The sequence below is a fragment of the Chanos chanos genome, chromosome 13, assembly GCF_902362185.1.
Source record: "Chanos chanos chromosome 13, fChaCha1.1, whole genome shotgun sequence".
NCBI lineage: Eukaryota > Metazoa > Chordata > Actinopteri > Gonorynchiformes > Chanidae > Chanos > Chanos chanos.
In genome coordinates, this window is record NC_044507.1 from 20,257,987 (window position 1) to 20,281,065 (window position 23,079).

Genomic DNA, 23,079 nt, shown 5'->3' on the forward strand with positions numbered 1-23,079 from the left:
GGGAGGGTGGTGAGGTGCCTAATAGATATGCCTATAACAGGCCTTATCTCATTTAAAAAAAAAGGTGGACTCGGGTTCCACAGAGGACTTTTAAGTAGTACAGACAAGTCTGTAGCTATTAATAGTGGCAGAGAGTCAGAGATCCAGTCCCAGAGAGGGTCGATTGGCAACAGACGGGGACGGCTCAAACTGGGACACTGTCAGGCCGCACTGTGACAACCAGGCCCTCCTCTCGGAGCAGCTAGTTAGCAAGGCCTACACACCCACACGTACGCACGCACGCACACGCACGCACACACACACACACACACACACACACACACACACAACCACAGAGAACTCAGGTCTGAAATTAATTTTTAGAATTTCATATTGATCCCTCTGCGGCATGCTGTCTCTCTCCGTCTCTAAGGGTGGGTTGCTGTTTTCTGTATTCTTACACTGATTTGAGGGTTGTGATGTGTTGCATTCTTGCTTGCTCATTAGTCGACAGTTTCGTGGTCTCACTCTGCTTCCCCTGCTACTGCCAGCAGCCACGCGAAACCCCAGAGAGACGGAAGAGTGGTGGTAAGAAAAAGAAAAAAAAATTTTTTTTTTTTTTAAAGAAGTCATTGCCACAGACAGGCAAGTTTAGGCGACAAAGTGCAGTGTACATGTTCAATCAATAGGAGCAATACAGGCAAGCATGACGTTACCCAACTCACGTAAAGTCCAGCTAGGCTGAGTGGCCAGTGGCTGTCTCTCATTCCTTTCCACACAGGTAAAATGATAGGACTATCCACCATTAACTGCAGGGAGACCAGGGGCTGAAGGACAGACAGAAATTTGACAGAGCTGCTCCTTTTGGTGTCATCACACACACACACACACACACACACACACACACACACGAGCCATGTACAAATGCGCCAGCTATTAATAGGTGGCAAAACAAATAAAATATCCCGTAACGCTTTAAACATTTATTTTCTTGAAGGCATTCACTTAGAGCTGTTTTCAAAGAGATGTTCAAAAATATGAATATTTTGGGAATTATTTATAATTTGATGTGATATATAAAATAATATAATATAATAATTCAATATTTAATATGCTTTGTTAATATCTAAAATGCCTATGGTCAAGGGGAAATGACTTTCTAAACATTAATATTTTCACATTTAATACCAACTTGAGAATACTTTACGCTTGTTATTATAGATAGAAGTTGTGCAGACTGTTACGAATCGTGCCCTTTTAGTCAAACAGATTATATTGAATTGGAACTAAGGAAACTGCCCAGCAAGTGTGAAGTTCTAATCTGAGGATTAAAATTCTGTGCTTATCACATTTGACTCCGCTGATTTTTAATCGTTTTTACACAAAACCGACCGCTCAGAGGGCGTGTGGGGACAGTCAGCACAAACGTTATGTCCTGCATGCAGAGCTGACCCGTGGGTGACAAATCTGTTTCAACGTGAACATAGATAAACTTTTTTGTCCAGTTTACAGAACGTTCTGAATGAACCTTTCGTAAATCTGTGAGGGATCAGGAGAAATAACTGAAATTAAAAGGCGATGGGCTTTCTTTCTTTCTTTCTAAATTTGACAAACTGGTCTTTCCGGAGTTCTCTGTTATGAATGTTTTCATTTTAAACTGTCTCCCCAGAAAGAGGGAAGTGATAAGACACAAGGAAACGGACGAGCTCGAGAGGTCCAACGCACCCCTGGGGCTCTTTTATGTCAGCGGGTGAAGAACATCTCGGTCTGATGGTATAGCAAATGCTGGGAAAGAGGACGGTCACTAAAGTAAACACATTCTTTACGTCTTACCGTATGACCGAGGATGACAGAGATATTGGACAAGTGATAAAGCAAATGACTGCATCCTTTGCTCTGTCCAGTCATTCCCAAACATATGTTTGTGTTTTTCTCTCTCTTGACTTGTCCTTCGACCCCGCCGTCTGTTTGGGACATACTCCAATTATCTCTAAAAATAAGCGTCCCTCTAAAATAAATACTTTTAGCCGTTTCTCTTGAGATAAACCACTGATATATTTGAAAATTTAACGTAATAACGTGTTGAAATCGAATGCGTACAAAGTAGATAAGATTTAATATACTAATAAATGCTGCGATTTATAAATGCTCAGCATTTTATAAAAAAGTGTGGTGTAATAATAATCTATGTTGTACATGGAAATAACCGTCAAACGTGTCATGCAGAGGGATAATCTTTGCACTGTCATAGACAACCACCTAGTGGCGTAATTATTTTCAAATCGCCTTTTTCTCCTCTCCGAGCTATTTTGGAGCTTCCAAAGAGCCGTAGCAGAAGCGTCCCTAGCATCTCAAGTCTATGTTAGCAACGGGCACAGGATGCGGCCAGCTAATAACACACGACAGAGTGTCATCTAACTGAATTTAACTTAGTGATTAATTTTTCTTTGTTTTCATTTGCTTTAAATAAATAGCGCGAAAATGACGTCCAACAATCCATCTGTATTTCTTCTCATGGTGAACGGGCAAATAGAAAGCGCTAATGTAAGTTTTTCGACCAGATGGCTAAATTAATTAACCTGGGCCAACTGATTGATGTATAGGGGTGGGCTTGTCTCAGTTTCTAATACTGCTTTCATACGACTTCAGCCAAGTAATCGCCAAGTAAACCATAGTGCTAGTTGCTATAAACAAGTTTGCAAAAATTACGCAGGCAGAACACTATTTACAGCTATACTTTCCAACTTTTCAACGTCAGTATCGTTGATAAAGCAGTCCATCCCGAAATTATTGCTATTTCCTTTAAATGAAACCTTGTTGCCGGGCTAACGTTAATACTGTGGGTTTGTTTTCAGTTTCCACAATACGACGACTTGTACTGCAAATACTGTTTCGTGTATGGACACGACTGGGCACCCACATCCGTGAGTTAAAAAAACAAACAAACAAAAACCATAACTATTTCAGTTCGATTTTATTTATTAGTTAGAACTGTCACTGTCACTGAGTGTAGAGCAGCATAATCATTCATTCGTTTTAAATCACAAACTAACTCTGAAAACGACTGGAGGCAGTGATTGTCACCCCTAACCCTGCTGTGTACCGCTTTTGCATTATTCTCAGGGACTTGAGGAGGGAATCTCGCAGATCACGTCCAAAGGCAGAGAGTCTTCCCAAAGCCTGGTGTGGAACTTTCCCATCGAGATCACTTTTAAAAGCACAAATCCTTTTGGCTGTGAGTCTGGCCATCGCGTTTGTATCTCCTCCACGAGTTGCTCAGTTGAAAAGGATAAAAAACGACCAGTATTAATTGCTTCTTGATTGTTTAATCACTGCACTAATTATCATTTTTGATCGAACTGAGATCGGAATGTCGTTCACTGTTAATGCAATCTGTTCTTCAGGGCCTCAGATTGTAGTGAGTGTTTACGGTCCAGACACTTTTGGAAATGACGTTGTGAGAGGCTACGGAGCCGTTCATGTTCCGTTTACTCCTGGCAGGTGAACCGACGTTTCTGTTGACTGTTGTATATTTATTTCCAGTAGCTGGAGATGATGCCTCACATGATTGTGGATTGTTTCAAATGTAATTCCCCATGCCTGAGTGAAATTTGACATTCTTATCTAGACACACAAGAACCATCCCAATGTTCGTGCCAGAGTCCACGTCGATACTGCAGAAATTCACAAGGTAACAAATGAAGTGTGTATGATGAGAGTGTAGTAAAAGAGGACTATCAGACATTGAGTACTACACACACACACACACAGGTACACACCTTATAAACTTATAAACACCTAAAGAGGTCAAAGAGTTCTTTATTTTCTAAAAAATTTAATAATAATACAATTAGCCGCTAAAATTTATATCTTCATCTCTTGAATAATTTGATGAGATTTGCTTGTTTTCTACATGCCTTCTAAATAAGCCTCAGTTTGGTTTACTGTATCAAATGAACCCTGGTTCTTCTGACGAATGTCTGGTTCTATATTTGGATTAGATACAGACATTACATAACCCATATTCTTGTTTCTGTGCTCATTTTCCACCAGCAAGTGCCTCCATTGAGAATAGTCTCTCATTTACCAGAGCGACCAGAGGGAGGGGGTTTTCAGTAATAGTCAGGATTACTGTGTAGACGTATTCCAGTTACTGACCTGCCATGGTTTTCCCTAGTCTCTTGTCATGGGAGATGTTAATTACTCACCTGTCTCTGAAACCCTGTGAGCTGTGCTCATCAGTTTAGAAGGTTTTGTTTCCCCTAAACATTGAGTGAAAACATAAAACATGACTGGAACGAATAGCATGTTCAGACCAGCATTCTGTGCATAGTGTACTGGCTTCTGTTTGGAGGAATCTGTGTCTCGTCTCCACCTGGGGCCACACGTCCCTCACAGAAGCATGGGCTGGAGCCTTCGCCGGCGTCTGAGCACGTCTGCTGTTTATGTATGCTATAAGGAATTATTAGACTCTAGGATTCATATTCCTGAAGGGAGTAGCATTACCCAAATTCAATAAACGGGTAAACTGCTTTGTCTAGGGCAATGATTTGTGGTGAGTGTAAACGAGTTATTACGACTGAAAAGCTGTTAAATTTACCCTCTATTTTGTAACTGTCGATTGCTCGTATAGCTGTTAAAATGTAATGCACTTGTTGTAAACCAAGACGTGGTTTGTTCAGACAACACAAACTACTGAGTAGCTTCCTCCATCAGTATGGCCTATAGTCAGACTCGTGCTCAGACTGAGGACCGATGCTACTCATGGTTTGATCCGAATGGGTTTTTTTTTCCCTCTTTTCAGCTGGGTGATGGGCAGGCGTCCGGAGTTCACAGATCCAAAGGTTGTGGCTCAGGGGGAAGGCAGAGAAGGTAAGGCTGTTAGGCTCCTCATCAGTAACCTCCCTCCGAAAGACGAATGGTACATTCTGCACGATTACATCAAGTCCGTCTGATTCATTTTTAAAACGTACTTTTAAATCATATAGTGTGCGGTCCCTGGGGAACTGCTGACACTAATGAGGATCCTTGTGTTGGTGTGTGTTTGCAGTAACTAGGGTACGCTCTCAAGGTTTCGTTACCCTCCAGTTCAACATTGTGACTAAAGACATGAAAAAACTGGGCTATGAGACGTCGTCAACAGAGAATACAGCAGCCACAAGCCACCAAGGACCAGGGCCCCACTACACAGTCTGATCCAAACAACCACCTGACCACGTATGGATGCGAACGGATCAGATACTTATCACCAAAATCAGTGCATTGTGTGAAAGTACACATTTCTTACTTTGAGGTTTGAGTTTTTTTGTCTTTTTTTTTCTTTTTTTTGTACATTTTTAATAAACCTGATAATCGACTATCCGCTGATATTTTTCCATACAATTCACACAGTGGTAAAGCTAGGGTTAGCTAATATTAAACAAAAAAAAATGAGTTAAGTTGTGTTTTGAAACAAAAAGATATTATTAGTATTAGTAGAAGTATTAGTAGAACGACCAGACGAATGATCAAACGTCAGTGATACAATTTATTTTGACCATTGCAGCTACAGGTCCTTTTTTATCACTTTGCTGCGGTTTTAGATGGCATTAAAACATCACATTGTTTAATGTGACTTTCCTACAAAAATCATTACACAGAAATAAGGTACAGAGCAATATGTTACAATAGAACAAATGATAAATTATATTATACAGTTATAATGCCAACAAGTAGAGCACATATCCATAAAAAAAGCAGCCTGCTCCCAATAAAATGAGACAGTTTGGTAAATATACAGACACAATAACATGGAAACAAAAACAAAAATAATCATAATAAAATAAATGTTTATGCTTGTTCACAAGGTTAGTCCTCCACAATAAATGCATAAGGAGTATGTAGTAACAGGAGAAAAAACAAAACACAAACCAACGCGTGATGACACCAAAAACAATGACCGCAATCAAAAGGAGACAGACAGGACAAACAGAGCCAGAGAAGGGATGTTGTTAAAAGAAATGTGGCGATGCTTGCATGACTGTGTTAACGAGCATAATTCCTCTTCTTTTTATCCAATCGAGTTCATTCCTGTGATGCTCAGTAGCAGGGATCTGTTAAAAGGCAGGGCCAGGAGCCCGCGTAAATCACGCCCACCAAATCACATGACACACACCTTAAAGCTTTCTCTCCCCCCCCCCCCCCTTCCCCTGTAAGCCTGAGTACATCTGTAGTAGGGGTTTTCTACTGGAGAGGGGGGGGGGGTTACTAACACACCCAGGTTTCACTATGAAAGCTGTACAAGGGCAGTACTACCACAAGAGATCCAGCAGGGGTCACTATCATACAAAACATAGGAAGAGTTTGTAAGAGTTTGCTGGCAGTGACAGATAACAAACCAAACTAATAATAATAATAATAATAATAATAATACAGGGGCCTATGGAAGGTTTACATACATCTACATATTACTGTTAGAAAAACAAACTAACACAGCACCTCAGTTTTATTTGTATGTTTCGTGACTTTGGTGACTACTTTTCGCTTGAGATACTGCAGCAATCTAGTCTTGTGCTTGTTCAGTTCTACTGTTTAAGCATAGGTAAAAACCAGGGCCGTTCAGAGTAACAAAACGGGGAAATGTTTGTAGAAATCAGAAATCCAAACATCCAAAGCAAGAAAAGCAAAAACAAACAAGAATCCCACAATATGCCAATGCCATTATTTGACAAGGTTCGGTTTTCCTGTCGATTACATACGATTAAAAGCCCTCTTGTGTAACCTAACAATTTTGCAACATGTAAACGTTAGCATGAGGAACTGCACACGCAAGCATCCTGATGCCTGACACGGACAGACGACAGACGTTTTTAGACAGCTGAGATGCAGGGATAATTTCTTCAAAGGCTGTTATGGATTACAGTGTTTAAAATATAGTCTCATTCAACAGGCAGATTATGTAGTACTCTCTGCCTAGCAGACAAAACTGGTTGGCATGCTGTGACTTCTTTCCACATAACTGCACAAAATTAAAACTCGTGATCAGAACTCAGAATACACATTTTTTAACACACACACACACACACACACACCCACCCACACACACACCCCCACACACAAAAAGAGAAATCATTCCAAACATTCAAAAATCATTACATGGTGCGCTCCACCTGTGGAATCCCCCTCCCACAAACTCAGTTATACGATACACACATTACACGTCAGAGGAGAGAAAACAAAAGTCCCAGTTCATTCACTTACCACAATCAGTGAGTCAACTTTTTCCTACAGATAAGAAAAACTTAATCTTTCAGTTGGAGGCTCTGAAGAGCGTTACGTTTCTCGTGATACCGAAAGAAAAGATCTTAATTAACAGAGAATAATTAGTGATGCTGATAATTAACTTTATAAACTGTAAAATGCAACAGGTTATCATAAAACATAGCTAATCTTCCCAATAATTCCCTTTTATACCTTCTATGAAAATTCCTATCATACATCATACACACACACATAAATAAACCAGATGACTGAAATAAACAGATTTCAAATGGGTCGCTGCTCACTGTAACAGATAAACTCAGTGATGCTAAGCAGCTGAATTCTAATCGTTAGCACTGTGTTGAAACATAACCATTATACAGAGGGGGGGAAATACACAAATGCTATGAGGAGGTAAAAAACAAACAAACAAACAAACACTGTGAGCATAGTAGAGAAGTGAAACAAACCCATTCACCCAATTCATCTCTTAGGACTGTATACTGGAAAAAAGAAAAAAAACAACATATAAAACGGAGGCTTCTGTAGAAAAGTGGAGCCACAAAATGATATGATGACCAATTCCCGAAAAAAAACAAAAACAAAAAAACAAAAAAAAAAAAAAACCCACTCCACTTCATTATGAAGTTCATCGTTGGATGCATTGGACTTGGAACGCATTTCACCGGTACAGTTCAGACACTTCCTCCAAGTGCTTAAGCAGTAACCACACAGTGAGTGCCACCAAAAAAAAAAAAAAAAACCCACATTCAGCTCAATTACAGATACCACTTCTTTATGGACCGTCTGTCAAGCTAAGGGCTAACGGTGAACCAACAGTCAAAAAAAGAAAAGGAGAGAAATGAGAGCGTGTGCAAAATCCCTGCTTAGAACATCAAAATCATTAACTCATGTAAACGGGCAGAGTGTCCTCTAGATCTGTGTCTACGTAAGCCTATAGTAAATACACACAGTGTATATGCAGCAATGTAGAACATACAGGTTGATTAAAAAGGGGTTAGCTTTAACAGTTACATTGCTTTAATAGACTAAAATTAGAAAAAAGTAAGAGGAAGAAAACAGTTCTAAAGAGTCCTAAAATTTCAAGCCTCTGAGGAGAAAACGAGCAAATCAAAAAAAAAAAAAAAAAAAAAAAAAAAAAAAGAAAGAAAAAGGTTTTGAATACGAGGCTCACTTTGGAAAAGCTACTGCAAACTTTCAGAGCGGTAAGAAAGGGAAAGAAAAAACAAAACTAAAGCTAAAGGATCACACCTAAAGACACTCGGTAATTACTGTCTGTTCATTTGAGGGGAATTTGAAAATAATACCAAATCACTATATGGTACCTACCTCAGAAAGGCCGAAGACAGTATCTTCTGCCAATGTAAAAACTGTAAACACCATCTCTACCCCAAAAAGTCTGAAAATAGCACATTGGTCAGGGTCGGGGTGGGGTGGGGGGGCGACAACAGACTACATTGTCTATGTCATTAGAGGAGAGGGTGGGAAGAAGGGGGGGTCATTTAGAGGGTAAGGGAGCCAGGCAGATCTAGTCTTTGATGTTCCTCACAACAGGAAGGGGTTGGTGGTGCTGCCCCCCTGTGCAGCGGCCCCTGTGGGCTGTAGCCCTCCACTCATGAGGGGCTGGGGCATAGACATGGAAGATGGCAGACCCATGCCCGGCACCATCTGACCCATGGGCGCGACGGGGGTCACGCCAGCCATGGGGGCCATGGGTGCCATGGAGGACAGGGGCATGGGGTCAGCATTCCTCTGGGGCATGCTGGCGAAGCCCTGTCCACTCATGCCCATCATGGGGCTGACTCTCATCTGGTTGAGGGTGGGCGGCTGAGGCTGGTTCACCTGGAAGGGGTTGACCTGAGCTGCCGGGGCAGGAGCGGCTCCTGAAGAGAGGGATGAGAAGAGAAATTTAAGCTGTTCCAAGTAAGAACGAAAAATCAATTTAAATTTCTAATCTACATCTAAGAGAGCTGGAGTGCTAATACTGGAGAGTTATCCTGAGTGGGACATTGTGTGGTGTGTATATGAGTGTGTGTGTGTGTGTGCTCGAAAAAAAAAAAAGGGACAGAGAGAGAGAGAGAGGACACACACAGTGAGAAGAGTCACACGGATTTAAGACATGATGCACAATATTAGGGATGGGTAGATGTCCAAATGTTCATGGCTAACTGGTGGTTGGTATGAATGAATAACTAATTAATCTGAGTATGTGTCAACACGCAGAACAGTTTGAAGAATCAGAGCAAACTTGTTTACTTTGACATCTGTACATTGTGCAGATTTCTTAAAAATAGCTTTTTTCCCCCCTTATTAAAGTAACACAATCATTTTGTCGTTTTTAGACAAACTACAGTAATGGTATGATTTTACCAGCGTCGCTCTAAGTAACGTTAGACAATATATGGTTAGGGGATACAATCATAAATCTCCCCATTCTGGGTCTCAAAATTAGTCGCTAATACGCCACAGTTTGAATCTCATTTATTCACTCTCATGACCAGTACTGAGAGAGAGGGGGGGGGGGGCAGAGCAAGCGACAGAGAGAGGGAGAGAGAGAGACAGAGAGGAGAGAGAGAGAGAGAAGCAGCTGGCGACAACGGATGTCAATGCTTTGCCTTTAACGCCTGTACTGGAACAATGCAGCGTTGATTAACTCTGCTTAAATTTTCTGAATGTGTTCATTTCAATTTCAAAAATTTTAACTGACGTCTCAAAAATCAACGTACTCCCTAATGGCTAACTGATTCATTGACTATACTGACCTATCCCTAGACTTCGGGCGATCTTCAACATCAAAGTACTGGTGAAATGCTCCATTTAAGATGTTCCAAGCAAGAAAGAAAAATCAATGTAAAGTTCTAATCTACATCTAAGAGTATTGGAGTGCTAATACTGGAGAGTTATCCTGAGTGGGACATTGTGTGGTGTGTATATGAGTGCGTGTGTGTGCGCTCGTGCGTGTGTATGTGTGTGTGTGTGTGAGAGACAGAGAGTGAGAGAAGAGTGGAGCGTACCACTAGCAAGGAAGGGGTTGGAGACTGGTGCTGGAGCAGGGGGCTTTGTGACCAGAGAGTCAAGGTTGACCAGAGCTGCGTTGGGGCCCAGGAAGGACTCCGGGGTTTTTCTGGTTGGGACACCACCTGGCATGTCAAACAGGTCAGAGCCGGCAGACATACTAGTCTGCGAAGGTAAGGCTGAGCTTTTTTTGCTATCACCTGCAAACGCAAACCAGTCATCAACACAGCAATGTGATGCACACAGATCAACAGAGAAGCAATCAGCATAGAATTTGTGCTTAAAAAAAAAATTGTGTGTATGTGTGAGTGTGAGAGAGACAGAGTCAGAGTGAGAGAGAGAGAAAGGACATACCTGTCATTATTGATGCACGAAGACTGTCAAACTCCGAAAGATCCTCCTTGGAAGTACCATTTGATGCGGTGAAGAGATCAAAACCTCCTGTTGGTAAATGTAGGGACCAGTTACAACAGCTGAAAGCTTACTTTTGAAATCATGGACGCAAACTGTGATGGGGGGGGTAACCTTTGTGGACACAAACTTGCTAAAGGGTCAAAATGAACAACTCAGTGAAGCATTCAGCAAATTAATAAATAATACAAGGACCTCTGTCTGCAGGTCACACAGACACATCTCAGCTGTGTGACCATCTGCTGGCCTCATCAAAATTTCAAGGACATTTATTCCCCGATTCGTCTTAATACTCCGGACGTCACGTCCTCATGCTGTCTGATTTTTAACATCAAACATTAAATAGGCTCTGTGCACTTGTCTACTGAAAGCCATAAGCTCCTTCTAGTCGAGGCTGGTTTCTCTCCTACCTGTGGTGGAGGTTTTGGGGCGTGTGGAGGGTCCGGAGTCCCAGGGGTCAGCGGCTACAGGAGCAGGTGCTCCCCACGGGTCGCTGCTTTTCATGGGAGTGACTGAGGCAGAAGCACTGGGCAGCCCCCAGGGATCCACAGGGGCAGCAGGCTTTGGAGCTGCACCTGGAGACACATACAGACACTGAGATTATAGGTCTGTGGAGAGTTCGGCAGCATCCCCATAGCACTCAAACCTAAAGCAATTGTGCCAAAGCTTCCATTGCACAGTAAGTTGCCAACAACAAATACAAGGGGATTTTCCACAGCAGTGCAAGGCCAGCAAATAGTTGCTTGAAAACAAAAGTGTTTGTTTTTGTGTGTGAGTGTGTGTGTGTGTGTGTCTGTGTGTGTGTAAATGTTGTGACACGATGCTGTGTGACGACCAGCTTTTAACACATCCAAGTGGCACTTGAAACTGGCAGTGGTGGTAAACGTGTCCGGTAACTGCGGTAAATCACAGCGGTCAGGCCATAGACGACACGCTGCTTCCCGGTTAGTCTCAGATGACACAAGATGGGGCTGAAGGACTGGTAGCGTAAGGCAGTTTGGAGTGTTTTTTTTGGAAGAGGAACCTCTCTCAGGGCATGGCGGGTGCTCCACCTGCAGATCTACATACTGAATCTCTTTGTTTTGTGCACGCAGGAATGCACCAGAACCGGCCAGACAGCATTTCTCAGGCAGTGTAGAGAGTGAAGCAGAGAGGTGGAGAGAGAGAGAGAGAGAGAGAGAGAGTGAGAAAGCCTGCAGTGTAAACCATCTGCCTGAGAAATGAAACAGCATTGCAGAGGACAGGCACATGACATCTGAGTCGTGGTTTATTTTCCGCACTTTGTTGGAGGTCTTGTTGAGGCCTCTGCCTGCATACGTAATTCCTCTGACTTCAGTGTGTGTCGTGCTTGGTCCTGCATCTCAGCAAACCAGTCAGTCACATAACAAAGGGCAACTTTTTAAATTGCTCTAATGGTGAAAACAAAAGTATAAAGTACTGCGTTGGGACGGATGGTTTACCAGTGTAAAACTGAAAACAGGCGTCACACTGTCACTGTTTACTGGAAAAAAAAAAAACAGTAAATAAAAACTGATTTTGACAAACCATAAACACTGTGATATAACTGATAGAGTTCTGACTTCATTAACCTCGGTAAATTGTTAATTGTTTGTTGCGAAACAACTAAACCAAAAAAATCCCATCAAAAAACCTGACATGCTTTGCAGGAGGTTTTCCAATCAGCTGTGTTAATAAACCTGACTAACCCAAGTAGTTTTCATCGGCCAAATTTAACAACTGCACTCACAGCTGAAGACAAACTGTGGACAAAAGAGAGTGGTAAGACTGAGGATTATCCGAGAGTAGGAGCAAAATGAGTGAAAACGAAGCAAACGGAGAAATGAAGTGATATGAAACGAGAGAGAAGGTGAAGACAAACTATTAACTGGTTTATAAAAAAAAAAAAAAAAAAAGAGGGTGTAGTCTATTCCTAGAACTGGTTCGTGTATAAACTCCTCCTCCTGAACAAAAGATGAGGCTTGGAAAGCTTTGTCATTGTGAAATGTGTATTTACTGTAATGGAGGTTACTGGTGCCGTATAAATTTGTAGCCCATTATTTTCTCAGCCCTGATGACGGCGTGAGGACACTGTTACAGGGGACGTGAGATGTACTCTGTATGGTCTGTATGACAACACGGTTACGTAAGAGAGCTGGAGTCTTACCGTAGGCCTGCCACGGGTCTGAGGGCGGTGCCGCGGCCGCCGCCCCTCCGCCCCAAGGGTCGTCGACCTGATCGGTTCCCTCCGGAACGGTGTCCATCAGATCCATCAGAGAGGACTGGGGAAGCTGAGGCGAGACAGGAGAACAGTGAGACGGGGGCCATGCACGTTACGTCAGCGCCCAAATCAACCCAGAGTCAGCCCACTGCCGACAGCCAAGACTGACTGTATATTTAAACTAGGTCACCTCAAAGCTGCTCAGGGGAACTTGGTCACAGAAACACTCACATTTTTCACATACACAACAGACAGACATTTCCACAGGACTATGTGCGAAAGGAGCTAATTTGCATTTAAGCAAATTCTGTTTGTGTAACTGACCAACGACTTAACAAAATGCTGTATGTTGGCCTGTATGTTGAGTGTTCAGTGAAGCAGTAATTCCTGAATGTCAAATGATACAGTTTACTAGTCCAGGGAACCACCTCTGACTTAAAAGCACTAGCATTGGGACAAAAGTAACTGAAAATCCCTACTGATCAGCATGCGACTTATACAGGTCATAGTGTGTGCTATACTTTTTTTTTTTTTTAATTCACAAACAGATACTTACATGAAATGGTGTACGCACGCAAAAAAAAAAGGGAGGAAAAAGACTAAATTAAAAGACTGCATAAAGTTGTTGTGTACACAGCATCTCAGAAAGGAACTGGTTGGGAGTGCAAATCAATCTCAGCACACACTCTTCAGAAAGGCTTAGCGAGCATAAACACGAAAAGTGGCCGTCTTGGGCTTCCTGTGCAAGATGACAGGTTTAATGAAGATAGAAAATCGCCGGGCCTGAACTACGCAAACTGCCACGCCATGGGTCCAGGCTGAGACTCACCTCTTTCTTCTTTTTGGCCGACTTCCCCGTGCCTGAGTCTTTGCGGCTTTCTTCCAAGGCCATCTGGAGCCGCAAGTCATCACCACGGCGCATCCTTTCCTCCTAAACACACACACACACACACACACACACACACGTAAATGATGAGTTCCTGCTATGGTAAAGAAATTACAGGAGACCGGAGACTAATCCCCATACAAAGGCAATAACATAACTTCAATGCACTGGGGATCAATAAAAAAATATATATAAATACATATATATATATTTCTCACTGTTTTTGCGTAACAGTAAATTCAACACGACACCTGGAAGACACTCCAAATTATAGTCTATGCGGCATTTACTGTGTGCAGTCGTAGACATAAAATAAGCACCTGTTAGATTTCTGTCCCCTGCAGACACATATAAACCCACAACACAACACACCCAGCACTTTGTATTCTTATACGCTCTATCAGATGGACACGACAGCACTGGCTAAATGGGTCAAATGAAGTATTTCATACAGGAGAGTGGGGAAAGGGTTATAATCTAGTCCCAGCCTTGCTTTGGTGGCATTAAATCACTCTGCTTCAGAACAGCCACATCAGACAATCAAAAGCTCGCCACAAGGCTCTTGGATTGTTCAAGGCACTGGCACACCACACCAGAGCTGGAGTCAGTTATCTGTCCATTTGAGGGCTTTGATGAAAGCCGTCAGTTAGACATGACTCCACAGTACCGGAGTGGGGAGAGAAAGTGCTGCTGTAAGAAAAGGAAACAACTGAAGTCCTGAGAGAGCAGCCTCTATCTAAATAAAACCTCTCTCAGCTTAAGCTATGACCGTTTCACAATACAAGTTCTTACTTCTGCTTCCAGTGAATTTCGAGGATAATGACAACGAAGAAAATATGAGAGGAAGTCACCCTGCTGAGGTCACACTCCTTTAACAGCAGTGTGACCCATCAGCGGCTGTAGCTAAACAATCAACACTGCGAGCACGGATAAGGCTCAAGTCACCGTGTCGTTCTGTCTGGTTTTTCTGAGAAATGTATTCTGTGTGCGACAATTCTCCCTCGACCAATCCGTGACCGTGCTGCTGACAATGACAGTATTTCACCCCAAGAGTTCCCGACACCCGCATTTCACTGTTTCTGAGCAGGACCCGAACTCAGTTCCTGGAACTGTTTTCGAGACTTTTCCATGAGGAACAGAAACATATCTAGTTCAAGATCCTGATACAGCCGGGCAGTGAGGGCATTAGAGAGGCCGTGGATATTGAGCTTGACTCTGATGCAAATGATTTTAAATGAATCACCAAAAAAGAAAAAGGAAAAAAAAAAAAAAAAAACAATAAGAAAACAGCACACGAAAATCTGTAAGGGGCTGAAATCACTCTCAGACCTGGGCAGAGATGACTATTACTCATCTCAGACAACTGCCAACCACGCTGGCAACCAGGGCCCCGTTAAAGAGGGCCCCCAGAGAAGCACACAGACAGCAGGAAGCCCCTATAGCAATGCAACCCCCCCCCCCACACACACCCCTCCGCCCCAGGATGACCGGCAGGGCCTGCCTCTTATTTTCATTTGGAAATTTATCCCAGATGTTCAGACGCACAAAACACTTCCTCCACATTCTTACAGCGGTAACCGCGAGTGAGCCCCTCGAGCCCCCAGGGTCTGCGGAACATTATACTGCCTACAGAATCGGCGGGCCTACTTCATCACTTTTAAAAAGACACGGAGTTGTTCCTCTAATTCTCGATGAAACATGTGCGGTCGCATTGCCTCCACTCTAATTTGTACCCACTCTTCGCAATATCCGGCATCGCTGGTGAGGGGAGCCACTAGGGAGAAAGGGAGAGACTAGCAGACCCTCAGTAGTCTGTAATCAGCGCACAGCAAAACAATTTGTGAATGGAATACGTCACATTCGGCATTTCTCTACGACGGTCCTTCCAGATTTGTAAGTCTTACAAACAAAGGGTAAATTCCACCGTCCAAAAAAAGTCAGCCATTGCATTCCTCAGAGCGATGTACATTAGGAATGTTTAAACAGAAAGACAATCAGGGCCTCAAAGGACAATCAGGGCCTCAAAGGACAATCAGGGCCTATTATGTCCAGCAACATGAACAGTGGGGCCTCATTCCCCAAAAGCATTGTAAGCCTAGGACAAACTAAGAAGTCATCTAAGGCTGCATCTTTCATTCTGCAAGGTGTTTCCCAAAAAGTCGAAGAACTTCTCGAAAAATAATCCTAAATTAACAAGTGCCGCTGGCTTCTCTTAGAAACTTAATGTATTGTTAGTGAAAGTGTGGGTGGGAACCGTGTCACCTGTATCTTTTAAGCTCAGACGGTCAGTGATTTAGCCAACACGATTCTGTCCTCACCAAATATGCAGCAAACGAAATTGTCTCATTACTGTATAAGATTTACACTGATTGGACCAACTGAGCTTAAAGATTTGAAAATAATTTTATGTCTCCATGGACGTTCAAACATCCATTAAATACAAACTTCTACAGCTGAACAACCCCGCCCCCCGCCCCCCACCCTCTTCCTCACGATTACATTTACTTAACCCAGGTCAAAGAGACTCAGGATCTTTTTCTCTTCTATTCAATTGTTACGTCAGAAATACTGCTTTCTCAGGCCTCCACAGCTTGAAGGAGACCTTGGAAGGCACCGTGACTTTGATGGAAGACAGAAATGTGTGTTCTGCATCTTCTAAGTGCGATGGTAACATCCTGAAACTGATCTCATGTCCTGCTTTGCACTAAAACCGTGTAAACGGTGATTCTAAGGAAGCAACAGCCCACAAGTGCTTTCGGGTCAGTTATTAATTTGAGTTGGAGGGCAATGTCTGCTACAATTTCCCTACTGACTTATTGAAGCCAAACAGCCGAGGGTGAAGTACTCTAAATTAAGCCAGGCCTATCTGACTGTAGTAAACAAGGCCTGCGATGATTCACAATCTTAAAAAGTGACACTCTTCTGATTCCTCAGACCGCCATAGGCTAACAAAGTCACAGCGTAGTGTGGAACTAGCCCTTTTAACAATCCGACTCATTTTACAGCACCTCTCAAGCACTTTGTGATGCTAAAGATGCACTGAAGAACAGTCAATGCTTTCTCAAAACAAGTGTTTGAAGAATAATGTCTCAGAAGACATCTGGGACAAAAGCATCTGCTAAGTGAATAAATGCAGAAAATTAACTTTTACACTTAAAATCCAAGATGTCTAATAAACAGGAAAAGAGGCCCATGCCTATAGAAAGCACTGAGAAAAAATGAATTTGATTACGGCTACATGACTGGAGTGCAATGAGGCTTAATTAACACTAGACTGATGTGAGGCAGACGGTAGTTTTGAGAGTCACGCTGAGAGATATTAGCTCAGGATATCGTGCAATCCTGAAAAGAGGATCAAAAAACAGAAGTTCCTACAGACAGAACTGACAAAAACAGGTTTGGAATTTTTTTATTTCTGTGACCCAGAGATGCTGCGACAGCATCAGAGGTGCTTGGCTGGTGTGTTGAACTTTAAAATCCTGCCATTCTCATCACCCACTCTGTCTTAGGGGGAACTGTCCGGTAATCAGCGAACAGCTGATAACATTCGCACACAGGAACCACAGCAACAGCACGACGAAAACATCCCCCCCAACTATGACTGAGATAACAAAACCCAGACCCTCTTCGCTAAAGCAGACGTGTTTATACGTCTCCCCTGAAAACATTTGCGTTGTGCAGACTAAGGGGTGAATTTCGGTGAGTTTGGCCGCACCTGCTCCGCTGCCTCTCGGCTCATGGCCAGCGCCAGTTGCAGCTGCAGCTCCTCTTCTCCGCTGGTCTGTGGTCTGGCCTGCTCCAGCTCTGACGAGGCATTGGGGGATGTGGCTGAAATACAAACACACACACACACACACATACACTGAGTCATTATCATCCATGTGATACACTGCCAAGCCCTGTACATAAGCCCTGTCTGGGCAGGGCCCAGCGGCCTGCTGATGCACTCAGAATTACGTCACAGGAAAAGGGTGGAGTGAGGTGAAAGGTCACAAGCCATGTCAGCGATTGTTATGAGTAATAACTGAGTAGCACGGGGCCAAGGAGAGCGCAGGACAAATTACAAAAGCACACATTCTTGGAAGGTGATGTTTCTGTTGTGAGTAAATTCGTATCAGCGAGCGGCAAGACCCACGAGTGTCTTTTTAAAACACGTCTGCCACACCCTCAGACGGAGCTATCAATAGCCTCCTGACTACACAGATCAAAAGGGACAATGGCATCTGATCAGGATGAAGAGCAAACAAACAAAAGAGCTGCTAAGCAAAGCTAAGCCTCTCTCTGAGCAAACATCTTAAAAGGCAATGACTTTCTCTGTGAGGTCAAGCCACGCTCCTCGGCAGTGGGACGGATCTCTCTGAGCTGAGGTCCAGTGGGAGTCCCCGCCGAAGGGAGCACAGGCCCGGCCAACACAGAGGGAGATGTGTTTGCAGTGAGAGATCATTCAGGTAAGGCGGTGAGTACTGACAATAAGCTTGTGCTTAAACCGATGTCAACCTCTTCCCCCATCCCTTATTGGATTTACATCAGCCATGTATGTTTGGCTCCCAGACGCACGGACACAACACAACAATCATCAGCGGACAGTCGGAGCTGAAAGGAGCAGGAGACGACCGTCTCAAAGCCGCTTCCGTTTCGTTCCCATTAGCTCCAGCAATTTAAACGAGGTGGAGCTACTTTAACGATACGCCATTAAGCTTAGTTTTGGGCTCTATAATAAACAGGATGGAAATGATGAATGACAACCAGGTCATACTCACTGTTGAGTCTTGTTACCCTCTACCCAGTTTGTAAAAGAAAAGAAAAGAAAAGAAAAGAAAAGAAAAATAAGCAGGACCAATAATCAGAAACGGTGTGTCATAATTCATTCTGCCCATGACAAAAGTTCTGTAGGCTAGTTTTGTTTACAGTCTTTTTTAAGATCAGTGGAATATATTTGTGGTGATGTGACGACCTTTTAAAACGCCCTCATTACTCTAAGCTCTCTGACAGTAAACAGCGCAGATCAATACACTGCCAGCCACCGTTCTGTAAGAACCACTCTAACAGCCATCAGTCCCCGTTTCATCATTTCCAAAACGACTGGGGGGGAGGAAGACGTCACCAGTGAGTCCCTGAGGTAGCTGGGTACAGTTTTCCTGGCTTCGAAAACCCAGAAGGGCCCAAGGGGTTGCCAGGAAACCGCATGCAAAAAAAAAAAAGGCCCATTTCTGTGAGAACAGGGTCAGAGGCAAGGTGGGCGTTCCCCATCATGACACAGGGTGTGATGTCACACGTTTCTCTGAGATCTTACCCAACCCTCAGAGAGGAAACATGACTCAACCTGGGCCGAGAGTCTGCAATGTGGCGACAGCAGTGCTGTCTAACACTTCCAGCGCCGCAGAGGAGACAGCGTGAAGCCACGCACATCTTGCTGCATCTTCTCATCTGAGAGGAGGGAGGGTGAGGCTGGATCAATTTTCCCTCTGTTCCTCTACGTTAGCGACTCTCTGGGGGTGCTGAAATCGTATTACGACCAAGGAGATTTCACTTAGCCATCGTTTCGCTCACAAATAAGGGAACAGGATTTTCTTTCAACCAAAACCCATCCCTGTCGGTCCCTGGTCCAATCTCGGGCATTTGAGGTCAGAGTGCCGCACAAGTCCCAGATGCCCCAGTGCTGCCTCTTATGACAGTGCAGATAAATCTGTTGTAGAGTCATCATAGCAAAACAACACAAAAACATGGCAGAATATCGCCACTCAGCGAAAGGCTCCCTGCCACAACAAACAAACAAACAAACAAACAAACAAACAGCTCTGAAAGAGTATGTATTTTTAATCATGTGGTTTGGAGTTCCCTACATTCTAAACGTGGGTTCCATCAGCTTAAGTTGCCTTGGGATCGTTTTTAGGTTTAGCATTTTCTCTGATCTGACTGGTGGTGGTAAGAATAGACTAAACTAGCAGCAGACTGGACATTAGCCAGACTCTAAAGCACACATAACTTCCCACTGGCTGCCAGGCCAGGATGAATCTGCACATTACAACACGGTTTGGCTCAAAAGGAGACGCATAGGCCACAGTACCAGTTCACACTGAAGCGTGAATTACTTTCATTTGGCTGCGTGCACCTGTGCAGAGCAGTTAAACTACACCAACAGGGTTTTGTGCTCTTTTTGTGCTCCTCAGTCCTGCTTGAGACAAGAAAAAGAGAGAGGGAGAAAAAAAAAACGTCTTTTAAGGCACGGAGGTTTCATGTTGATCAACAGATGGTTTTGCTGACAGATTGTTATCAAATGGGGTTTTTTTTCTAAATTCGGAAATCGGAAATGGAAACTGCTCGCGTCAAAAAAAAAAAAAAAAAAAATTTCCATCACCTGAAAAAAACCTCCATAAGAATGATTCACATGTATAAATAGTACAAGCCTTTGAAATGTTTCCATCACCTGTCTTGGAACCCACAAAAATTACTTTGAGCTCACTTACCACAGGCCTTAAAAGACATGTTTGACACCTTAACTCCAGCTGACTATGACTTAAACCTTAAGGGGCAGGCTCCCAACACTCAAATGGCGATAGCAGTGACTAATCCACCGTAACAACAGGACTACATTTAGATCTGACCAAAAAAGCGTTGTTTGGTCAGTTGTGCCCATCTGACAAACCCTCAACATTGGGGCATTCTGTTCAGCATTCCAGACAGGGAACACCTTATATGGTCTGTAAACGACGCAGGGCAGAACCACCCCAAGAATGACAGGAATCTCTCATCCCCTACTTTACCCAACATGCAATAGCCAGGAACTACAGGAAATGGACACATTTCCAAATGTTACGATTAGTCTATAGTATGTTATCAATTTCAAACTAATTACAGGACCGTTACTGGGGGGGAAAAAAACACCACTGTTTCCCATAATCCAATTTATGATTTGTGGTATTGTACTAATGTGCAATCTCTCTCTTTCTTTTTAAACCCATTTTGTGTTGATATGTCACTATTAAGTAAAACCATTTGCACTCTCTGAAGAACAATACCAGGAAACGTCCACAGGAATGCAAAAAATTCCACCGTCAACACCCCAGCTTTTCTTCCAACAGCCTTTTTTTTCCCCCCTTTTGTTAATGACTCAGCTGCCTGCACTTCCGTTTAAGCTTCACCCACTTCTATAAAAACTACACCAAGCGAAAAAGAACCCCCCACCCCAAAAAAATCAGACCCATCCTAAAGGCCCAGTGAATGACAAATGCAGTCCCCACCTCCCCCCACGGCACCATTCAAAGTCCCACGAGGACAGAGCGCTTTCAGAGAAAATCAAAGCTTCCTCATGTACCGAAATCCATTCACGAGACTCGGACACCCATTACTAATTTATCAATACTGCCCTGGGTTAAGACAGAACAAACGCACAAGTAAAACTACAATTTAAAAAAATGACACTCCCAACACGAGTGGCATATTCAGTGGTGTAATTCAGATTTTGTTCTTACTTATTTCAATGGTGCTTAAAATTCATGCCCCTGAGATTTGCTCTCGAGTTCCCTTGGCAAGATTATCAAATTCTTTTCTCATATGCGGGAAAGGGAGGGGAGAGAGAGAGAGAGAGAGAGAGGGAAAAAAGAGAGAGATAGAGAGAGCGGAAGACAGAGATGCATCTCACTTCCTCCAATCAGTGAGGGAACCAAGCGCTACGGAGAAGACCTCAGGGAATTCAGGAATTCTGTCTTCCTGGAGGAAGCACGAAGGGAGAGGAGCAGAACGTTGGGGGGAATACTGGAGTCTAAGACACCAGAGCCTCACCGTTGCTTTAATGAGAGCTACATCAGCGTCCACTGTCCCCTATAGAGTAACTGCAGACATGCAGATCCCTGGGCTGCAGCTTAAGGGATTACCCCATACGGCCAGAGCTCCAGGCATGGGCTCCTTGGTGAAGGCATGGGCTGAGGACTGCATACTAATCCCAGCGTAAGGAAGGCAAGCCACCACGAGTGCCTCGCTGTCTGCGCTCTAACCAAAGCAGTCACAGTTTGCTGCCTGACACTGGGGACTGAACTCAGGGGAGAGGGAAAGCATAGAGTCCTGACAGTCGGGGGGGGGGGGGGAATCACTGATCTGTAGACATATGATAAGTAAACTTGAAGATGTCGGTTTTCTTAATGGCTGTGGACATAGCAATGCTCCCTGTTACTGCTTTCAACCAGTAAATAACCCTCAACACAGGAACAGTTTCAACAAATCGCTATTTCTTTTGGGCAGAAAACTCTGATGGATACAGTTTTAACCGCTGAAGTCTCTCAAAACATCGTTCAGACCTAATCAGATGCTATTGTCTAATTAGTCAATGAATGAACTCACTGTTCAGGGCAAGACACAAATGACTTTATGGACTCAACAGTTATACAATCTGGCCCAACGCAGCTATTGCACGAAGACCAAAGAAACACTGCCTATTCAGTATTCAGAGTACTCACATCCGTGATATGACGCTGGTGAGCCCTCCGACCTGCCGTACTCCTCTGAGTAACTGGTAGACAAGTTGGGCTGACTGGAGCCGCGGCCGAAGTTAAGCTGGTGGTTGCTCCCGACGCCGGTGGCGACCTGTGCCATGCGCTCCTTGGTTTTGAGGGCCTGGGATCTCTCCCCCTTGAGTCGGTCGTCGTCCTTCAGCAGCACCACCAGCTGCTTGGACTTCTCCCTCACGTTGATGCCCTGGTCTTTCCCGTCGCGGTCGATGTACTGGAAGTCTTTGAGGGTCTGGATGGCGAAGATGTTCTCCTTGCACTGCAGGGCCACTCGCTCCGAGCCGGTCTTGATCAGGTAGTCCAGCAGCGTCAGGGCCTTGTACACGTGTCTCCAGTTCTTCCCATGGTCGTTGAGCCTCTTCCAGATCATGCTCATGATCTCTGAGAAGGCCACCACGTTGTAGGTGAGATCAGCGATCTCCGACATCAGCGAGCTGGAGGGGCCCCAGGGGTCATTGGAGGTCGCCTCTCGGACCTTCTTCTCTGCGTCGGAGTAGTTGTTCACCACATTTTTCATCTGTCTCCGTATGGTTGAGCTCGGCATTGTGACGTTCTAGTGTATAACGATATCCCGCAAGCGAAAGGCTTGAGTCTGAAGTAGTTGATATTTTATTTGTTCTCGAAAGTGAAAATTAAAACAAAAAAAAAGAAAAGAAACCCCACTCAAGACTGTCTTTTACTTCTCGTCAGTCCAAGCAGAACAGGTAGTAGTTCTGATTTTTAAACCAGTGGCTTTAACCCAGTCCCAAATCTGTGTTCCCTGTTTTAACGGCTTCCCTGTGTTTTAAATGGCGCCTGTTAAAACC

General features: G+C 43.8%; 2 protein-coding genes across 2 annotated transcripts; one reads left to right on the forward strand and one right to left on the reverse strand.

Moving 5' to 3' along the window:
• Positions 1–2,459: 2,459 nt before the first annotated feature.
• Positions 2,460–5,175, forward strand: b9d1 (B9 protein domain 1). The gene is made up of 7 exons (XM_030789752.1): positions 2,460–2,523; positions 2,835–2,903; positions 3,103–3,214; positions 3,384–3,480; positions 3,608–3,670; positions 4,784–4,851; positions 5,030–5,175. The coding sequence occupies exons 1-7, from the start codon at positions 2,461–2,463 to the stop codon at positions 5,173–5,175; spliced, it is 618 nt and encodes a 205-aa protein (XP_030645612.1). The 5' UTR covers position 2,460.
• A 3,590-nt stretch (positions 5,176–8,765) lies between these two features.
• On the reverse strand, positions 8,766–22,817 carry epn2 (epsin 2). The gene is made up of 8 exons (XM_030790373.1): positions 22,223–22,817; positions 17,485–17,597; positions 13,713–13,814; positions 12,830–12,953; positions 11,076–11,240; positions 10,609–10,695; positions 10,254–10,454; positions 8,766–9,122 (listed from the first exon to the last, which is right to left on the reverse strand). Exons 1-8 carry the CDS (start codon positions 22,815–22,817, stop codon positions 8,785–8,787), a joined length of 1,725 nt encoding a protein of 574 aa, XP_030646233.1. The 3' UTR covers positions 8,766–8,784.
• Positions 22,818–23,079: the final 262 nt, after the last annotated feature.

Bases quoted from the DNA above. Each gene is read 5' to 3' on its own strand.
- b9d1 (XM_030789752.1), top strand. From the start codon at position 2,461: ATGACGTCCAACAATCCATCTGTATTTCTTCTCATGGTGAACGGGCAA. The intron at 3,481-3,607 runs GTGAACCGACGT...ATTCTTATCTAG, and splicing joins GTTCCGTTTACTCCTGGCAG to ACACACAAGAACCATCCCAA. The intron at 4,852-5,029 runs GTAAGGCTGTTA...GTGTGTTTGCAG, and splicing joins TCAGGGGGAAGGCAGAGAAG to TAACTAGGGTACGCTCTCAA.
- epn2 (XM_030790373.1), bottom strand. From the start codon at position 22,817: ATGCCGAGCTCAACCATACGGAGACAGATGAAAAATGTGGTGAACAAC. The intron at 13,815-17,484 runs GTGCGGCCAAAC...GTGTGTGTTTAG, and splicing joins GCCGAGAGGCAGCGGAGCAG to GAGGAAAGGATGCGCCGTGG. The intron at 9,123-10,253 runs GTACGCTCCACT...CCCTCTCTTCAG, and splicing joins CAACCCCTTCCTTGCTAGTG to GAGCCGCTCCTGCCCCGGCA.